The 8489-nt window shown below is 40.7% G+C and overlaps 1 protein-coding gene across 7 annotated transcripts in view; it reads right to left on the bottom strand.

Annotated features, from left to right (window-relative positions):
• The window catches only part of FAR2 (fatty acyl-CoA reductase 2), a 224550-nt gene that overhangs the window by 48005 nt on the left and 168056 nt on the right, over nucleotides 1-8489 (bottom strand). For all 7 annotated transcript variants that reach the window (XM_034784676.1, XM_034784658.1, XM_034784651.1 and 4 more), the window contains 2 exons: nucleotides 8185-8362; nucleotides 6779-6823 (listed from right to left, as the gene is read on the bottom strand). In XM_034784676.1, the coding sequence (XP_034640567.1) occupies nucleotides 6779-6823; nucleotides 8185-8362 (223 nt within the window). The remainder of the gene's footprint in view (nucleotides 1-6778; nucleotides 6824-8184; nucleotides 8363-8489) is intronic.

The following is an 8489-nucleotide window of genomic DNA, read 5'->3' as shown; positions in this document are numbered from 1 at the left end:
CAGCATTCAATTTGTTTGATTTATATATTAATATTTATTTGTATATCGAAGATCTACTTCAAATACATATGACCATCAATATGAATAGTGTATGTTTATAACATGTCATAACTACTACAATATGTAAATATAGGGTTACCATACGTCCTCTTTTTCCCGGACATGTTCGGCTTTTTGGCAATTCCCCCCGGACGGGGGTTTGAGTGCCAAAAAGCCGAACATGTCCGGGAAAAAGAGGACGTATGGTAACCCTATATTTACATATTGTAGTAGTTATGACATGTTATAAACATACACTATTCATATTGATGGTCATATGTATTTGAAGTAGATCTTCGATATACAAATAAATATTAATATATAAATCAAACAAATTGAATGCTGAACATTATTTGATTCATTATAAATAGTATACTATTTCTGTATAAGGCATGTCCTAATTTTTGTATCAGATTGTTGACATTTTCTCTTTGGTATAATAAAAGCTACTTCAACTGAGGTCTCTGAGATCACTTGGCTGTTTGAGTTTGACATTTTTAGGCAGTATCCCAGCTGAAGAGCTCGGGGGAGAATCACAATTCAGGACACATACCAAAAGCAGAGTTATTCCCCATAGCAGCTAATTAGCTTTGTAGGGGGAAGGAAGGCTGTGCTACACTAAGACATAATTCTTCAGTTATAGGCTAGCAGAAATGTGATTCACTTCACACAACCTCTGAAATCCACAGATAAACCGAAGCTTCTCTTCCCAGCAACAGAATCAATTCGAAGCAAAGGAAAATAAATCACTCTATGCAATAAAGCAGAGCTCTACCCTGTATTTAACAGAAACATATGTATTTGTGCAGACAAATGATTAGACTCATATCTCTATATAAATCTAATGAGGGGGAAAAGTTTAAAAGGTTTGGAGTTCAGGTTCAGTTTGGATAAAGCAGACAAAAGATGCTTATCTGAACTATCTGTGTATCTGCAAAATTGGTCTGGAAAAATCAGTCTAATCTCTTATATTTATAGGATGCCAATAACTGCAAAATCTAGGAACAAAATTCACTTTGCTTGTTGAGCACAGAAAGTTACCCACATGGAATTTTGCTTTTGCCATCATAGGTTTCACCCACTAAACTTCAATTATTCCTTCTTCCCTCATCATTGCAAGTAGGATCAAAAGAATGGGCTCTGAAAACGGATAGACCTGGATCCATTGAGATCTCCCCTGCTAGGGCAGTCCAGCACCCAACATTGAGAACATCCTGCTTTCAGCTCCTGAAAGCTTCACCCTAAGCACTTCTAATTTCCATGTCCCAGATTAATTCAGTTGTCTTGAGTGATCACTGATAGAGATTCAGTCTCTGATATAGCCTGTCTCATGACTGCTAAGGGATTCAAGATAAGGACCAGAACTTTGAATTAGGCAGAGAAGGAATCTTAACGGGAGAGGGCACATGTGTGACATGCTCTTGGCAGTTTGTCCTGTTCAAAGTATATATGTTGGACAAGGTGAAGTTTTTGATTGACCTTGACCAACAGACCTACTTAGAGGAAGTCCAGCCCTGAGAAGATAAACAGGTGGATCACAGTTGCTAGTTTGTCATCCGCAATGGCTAGGCACAGCCTCCTGCCAATCAGAAATGAAAAAATGTGTTCCTGATTAATTTAATTCACTGGTTATCATGAAACAGAGATTCAAACTAGTATTAAGCTAAGAGCATGCATTCCACCCCCCCCCCCACACACACACACTTACTGCCTGGTTCTGCACTCAATGAAGTCAGAGGGAAAATTTCAATGGTGCAGGAACAAATCCTTGAAGAACAGATGGATACTTTTTATGGAGGGCCTGGCAGGATGCTAGCTAGCATCCTTGAAGTGTTTTGCTCTCCCTACCAGCAAATCTTCAGTCTTCCCTGGGTTGAAATCTCATGAAAATAGGCTTTATCACAAGATTTTTGTACTTCTAGTTTGTGGTTGGTCCAGACAGAGTTTGAGAACAGCCCTTTTTACAATATTTCAGCCATTCCACTTCCATTCCCAGCCATAACTTGGAAATTCAGAGATGAGCTAACATGAAAAATAACCATACTTCTCCAAACCTGGTTTTGGTTCTCAGATGGGGTTTTGTGTGACGGTTCAAGGTGTGGTGTGTGCGTGCGTCTAGGTGTGTGGAAGGGCTTTACTTTAATCAAACCAGTTGACCATCTTAATTAAGGCCAAAAAAGTGATTGGCAGATGAATACATGTTTTTAAAATACTCAAAACAGAGAGAGTTGCCTCTAATCAAATGTGGTTCAGCTAATATGTAACGTAGACAATTCAGGGGTTAATTTTGAAAGCACCATGCAGGGATTAGCACTCCTTGATTTCCATTGATGTTAGTGCAAAAAGTATATACACTTTTAAAACCATATACACTTTTGCCCCCCTTTAAGAAATGGACGGCTCAAAGGGAAAAATTGTCTTTTTCTAGAACATCGGTATAAATCCAATAAAGATCAGTAACAACTGAAAGTTGCTACCAAACAAAAGCTGTTTGGTCGTGTATGAGAGGGATCTGCCCATTTAAGGGCCCACAGAGCCAGGGAGCAGCAAGCCCTGGCCTCTGGAGAAGCCCAGCAGGCAGTTGTTGGAAACCAACTGATCCAGTTAAGCAGCAGCTAAAGAGCGGTTCTGGTTCCCAGCTGGACGATATAAAGGTGAAGACCCAACTCTGCAACTGGGGAGGGGTCAGGCAGGAGAGACAAACAGTTCCCTGAGCAGCAATAGTAGGCTCCAACAGGGCAGGTAAGCCCTGTGGTCCCCCTGAGGCAAAGGGAAGGGTGGTGATCCTCAAGCTACTGGGTGGGCACAGGACCTGCAGTATCAGTCCAGGTCAGGACTGTCACTTTTGTTACATTTTCCATATTTTTTGCATTTCTATGTCAGAACTGCTTAAACTATAAGTGCATTTGCATAAACAGATCCAACACTCTGCTGGATACATTCAAATATATCACAGCTGGAATGCAATTATTTTAATTAGATCTTAAAATTAATGGAGAGCCAGTGGAGTTTTGTGAATACAGAGGATGTGGTCTGAAATGAATAACAAAGGCCTTGGATGAAAGCATTAGCATGAACATATCTATTTACTAATCCTGCTCTAGCATGAAAGGTGTATTCCACATGAAATTATAACAACTTTCATTTCCTAAGGTATAAATGAGCTGTTTTTATTAAGATGCTATTTCAATATAATCCTTCTTTGCTATGATTACAAACCAGAAATCGTGTTATACACTGCACAAGACTGACAATAGCACAGTTTTATAGTGTAATCAACCTGGATAAAATATAGATTAACAAAAATATACAGTATACTGCCATTCATTAGAATGTGTCCCTGGGGTAGCACATTGTATTGATGAGTATGGATGGCATTAAGTGAGGATATTTATATCTGGGAAACTTGGTGGAATGAAAATAATCAACCGAACATGGTAATACCATGGTACAAAATATACAGAAGTCAGCCTCTGTACCACATGAGTGGACAGTAGCTCATGTAATGCTGATTTTTAAAAAAGGCTCCAGAGGTGATTATAGGCGGGTAAGCCTAACTTCAGTACCAGAGAAATTGATTGAAACTATAAGTTACAGAATCATCAGACACAGAGATGAACATGGTTTGTGGGAGAAGAGTCAACCCAGCTTTTGTAAAGGGAAATGATGCCTCGACAATCTATTAGAATTTTAGGACGGGAACAACAAATGTGGACAAGGGGGATCCAGTGGAGATAGTGTACTTGGACTTTCAGAAAGCTTTTGACGAGTCTCTTAAGCAAACTAGGCAGGCATGGAACAAGAGGGGAGGGCCTCTCACAGATCAATAACTGTTTAAAAGATAGGAAACAAAGGTCAGGAATAAATGGCCAGTTTTCACAATGGAGAGAGGTAAATAGCTGGGTCCTCCAAGGAACTGTACTGGGACCTATGCTGTACAGCATATTCATAAATGACTTGGAAAAGGGGGTGAGAAGTGAGATGGCAAAATTTGCAGACGATAAAAGTTACTCATGATAGTTAAGTCCAAAGCTGACTGAGAAGAGTTATAAAGGGATCTCACTAAACTGGGTGATGGGACAACAAAAAGGCAGATGAAATTCAATATTGATAAGTGCAAAGTAATGCACACTGGAAAAATAAATTCCAACTACACATACAAAGTGATGGAGTCTATATTAGCTGTTACCTTTCAAGAAAGAGATATTGGAGTCATTGTGGATAGTTCTCTAAAGATATCTGATCAGGGTGCAGTGGCAGGCAAAAAAGCTAAAAGAATGCTAGGAACCATTAAGAAAGTGATAGATAATAAATCAGAAAATATCATAATGCCATATAAAAAATATCATAAATTCATGGTAGGCCTGCACCTTGAATGCTGTATATAGTTCTGGTTGCCCCATCTCAAAAAAGGTATGTTAGAATTGGAAAAGGTACAGAAGAGGGCAAGAAAAATGATTAGGGGTATGGAATGGCTGCTATATGTGGAGAGATTAAAAAGACTAGGACTACTCATCTTAGAAAAGATAAAACTAAGAGGGCTATGATAAAGGTCTATAAAAGCATGAATGGTTCAGAGAAAGTGAATAAGAAAGTGTTATTTACTCTTTCACATAACACAAGATCTAGGGGTCACCCAATGAAATTAATAGGCAGCAGATTTAAAACACACAAAAGGAAGCACTTCACAGAATGCACAGTCAACCACAGGATGTTATGAGTGCCAAAAGTATAACTGCTAAAAACAATTACATAAGTTCCTGGAGGATAGGTCCATCAGTGGCTTTTAGTCAAGATGGTTGGGGATGCAACCCCATGCTCTGGTCCCTAAATCTCCAACTGCCAGAAGCTGGGACTGGATGACAGGGGATGGATGGATCACTCAAAATGTCCTGTTCTGTTCATTCCCTCTGAAGCAGCTGGCACTGGCCACTGTCAGAAGACAGGGATACTGGACTAGATGGACCATTAGTTTGACACAGTATGGCCGTTCATATGAGTAGGGGGAGTAGTAGTAGTAGTTTTGGTTTAAAACAAAAATCAAACCAATGAGAAATGGCATGGAAAAGGATATGCTTTTCATATGCATTATTATTACTGATTTACTTATCTATTGCATCTTTCTTCAAGGCAATTCTTTAGGAATACTAGGGTTTTGTTCTCCATTATCCTGGATTTTGTTCCAAATGTGCAAATGTAAACAAACTGTCTCGCGGCCCGCCAGTAGATTACCCTGACAGACTGCGTGCAGCCTGCAGGCCGCAGGTTGCCCACCACTGGTGTAGGTCAAGCACACACTATGGTGATGTATATGACACAAATGCATATAATGAGAAATGATAGTATAAGAACTGCATTGCACTTGTTTCATGGGAATAAATGAACTAAGTCCTGGTGTGAGACTTGAACCCACAACTTTTTTGCCTTGAACTGAGTGCTTTCAACTGAAGCACATATAGGTGTTCCTGGAAATGACATGTGTAATTAAAGTTTCTATTTTATGACACTGTTTTCAGTTGCTTATAACTTTGCCAGATTGAAACTGTTCAGACTGAAGTTTTCCAAGCCAGGTGTCTGTCTCAGGCTGAATTTTCTTGGAAACTTTCAGCAGAAATAATTTGGTCATTTCTGAGTACAAGATTAGGGAAAAATACATTGTTTTGCCCATGTTAAAAAATTCTAACCAGTACTTCATTGAGAATCTCTAGTGCCCCCATGCTTTGGAGCAAGGATGTGGACATTTGGCAGGTGGTGGCAGACATGCCAAACCCACGGAAAAAAAACACAGAAATAGGGCTTGTTTTTGGCTTAATTGGCTTGTGAATTGCTTGTTGGCTAGTTTTTGGATTGTGGCTTGTAGCTTGTTGCTACTTTTTTTTGATCGGCTCCTGGAAAGCAGCGGCAAGGTGGGGAGAGAGGTGCATAGCGGCCGCACCACAGTCCCAGACTGCACGCCGGGGGATCTAGTCACACAGTGTTGGGGTTCTTAAGGATTGGCTTGTTTTGACCTTGTTTTGAAATGTGATTAGCTTGATTTTTGGCTTATTGTGAAAGTTGGGATGCTTATTTACCACGTGAAAGTTGACAACTGTGCCTACCATCAGGGATGTGCCTTTTGCGAGCCCCATGAAAATGTGCCCAAATATGGCCAATTTATAAGCCTCTGAAAACCACAGTTCACACAGGCTCAGTAGAGCTTTGGTACAAGCTGGCAGCTAGATTCTCCCAAGATTCTGTCTGCAATGAGCATGCTCCATACCCACACAGATCCTACATGCTGACCAGGATGAGCATTAGGTATCCCCACAGACCTCGGCACATGCTCCCTATTAGCTGTCACTGTTGTGCCAGGTACCAGAACTGAAAGCATGAAGACTATGCTCTCAATGCACCTTCTGCTGGTAGGAGGCTAGGATCCTGTGGAAAATCTAATATGTGAACATGTAATTAAAGACTGTATCATAATGCATATGCATAAGAAGGGGGATAAAATAAGCTTGTACAGATAACATTAACTCTTATTTCCTAACTTTTCAGTACTTGACTATGCAACCTTAATGTTGTTTTAAGGTAGTTTTTTTGGATGCAGTATAAACAGACAACACTGTCAGGTGCTGTAGGCATATGCCCATAAAGATGTACGGTATGTGTCTCTATTAGAATCTACAAAATGCTATGGAATCTTCTGCACACAAGTTTTGAGCAAAGGAATTTTTTTCAAAGTAGTACCTATACATACCGCAATAATCATTCCACTTGCTCCATTGAAGTTGTCAATCCAACCCTGCAAAAAAGGAAAGGCATTTTTTATTATTTCTTTCAACAATGTTTAGCTCATACAGGCTTCAGAAAGTGTTACAGTGCTGTGGTATGGATGAAGTCACTTAATCAGACCACTGTTAAAAAGGATGCCAATTTAGCTTGGACAACTGCCAAAGAGCAAAGATAGCACAGCGTATTGATTTTAAATAAAGGATGCATGGTAAACAGCCAGTGTTGTCTGCAGTTTACAATATAGTCAAATTTTGTTTTAAAGATCACCACATCAGGGTGATAATTTGACTATGTGTACCAGATCTGACTTTCCAAATGCCATGTAATCTTGGTGTTGATGCAATCACCCCTGGTTTATAATGATCAGTGTGGCATATCTGTGTAACGGTCAGATTGGAGGTAATTTATTTGATTTTTCCTGATGTTTTCAAAGACAGTAAAGACTATCAGGACTCGTGAACAGCACTCTGTTGCAGTAAGGAAAGTCATATCTTGTGGGAATGTTAATTAGAACCAATAATATTTGGAATGACTTGCAATGGCACTATTATGCCGCACTCTGTCCTTCCAAGATGGATATTTTGGCTCAGATCCTAGGTGATGTCTGAGCTTTGCCAGGTGCCACTCAGGTACGGAAGAGGCAAAGGTGACTATGTCACCTTTATGACCCAGGTGCAAGCCTAGGACATGTTGCACCTGCTAATGCCAGTAGTAAATTTGGCCTAGAATATTTATTTCAATGTATAAATGTAGCTGCATTCTATTCCATGTGTGATACTCCTACTATTTGCAACACTCCCCATAAATGTGCATCTGGAGCATCTCAGCTTGGTGAGTTGTTGAAAGTCATGTTATGTCATCCAAAAAGCCCTCACAAATGGCCCTACCTGGCATGCCTAGCAGACTGCCTTAGCATAAAGATCAGGATTGAGGGCCTGACCTATCCTAGGAGCCCTAGGAGTGTTCCCCCAGCTCAGTGCTGAGGTATGTTGGCATGGCAGTGTGTAGAAGCTCTCTGGATATAGGACTTCAGTCTCCAGTATTGCAAGTCCAGCATTTTCCACCAACAGTAAATCCAATTCATTTGTTTTTTTATTTTAAATTGCCTTTTCCAACTTGCGAATGTGAATCTTTCCTGGAGACGTTGAGCAAGTCTTGCAGTTCTGCACCAGACACTGCCTGCTCCCATCTCCCACTGCCCTCCCTGGAGACCCTGAAGAATCAGAATGCACTTCTAAGATGATCAGCAGGCATCTTTGTAATGAGGGGTTGCCCCCCGGACGTAAGGCTGGACGTAGAGCAGGAGCCTGAGCTGTATCTGGAGAGCACTCAGTGGGAAATGGTTAAAAGAAGGAGGGTAATCAGGTTTACTGGGAAAGGCTCATGCCAGCTGGCTCCCACGATGGATGGCCTGATGATGGCAACGTTGAAGTGCTCTTTCTCTTGCTGGACCAGGTACTCTGCCAAGGCTTTGGTGTATGTATACGTGTTGGGCCAGTCCCCAATCAGCTTGGGTGTGATCTCTTGAATGATAGATTCATCCAGCCACCTAGTGGGACAAAGAAAAGAATTCTGTTGACATAAACCACACAGACAGATGAATGAAACGAGGAAGAAGTTAAGCAAATTGGTCAGCACACTCAGCGGTCTATAGTTTCAAGACTCTTACCTGCAGT

This window comes from Trachemys scripta, chromosome 1, assembly GCF_013100865.1.
Source record: "Trachemys scripta elegans isolate TJP31775 chromosome 1, CAS_Tse_1.0, whole genome shotgun sequence".
NCBI lineage: Eukaryota > Metazoa > Chordata > Testudines > Emydidae > Trachemys > Trachemys scripta.
Note: the sequence above shows the minus strand (reverse complement) of the source record. Positions and strands in the feature narration are given on the sequence as shown.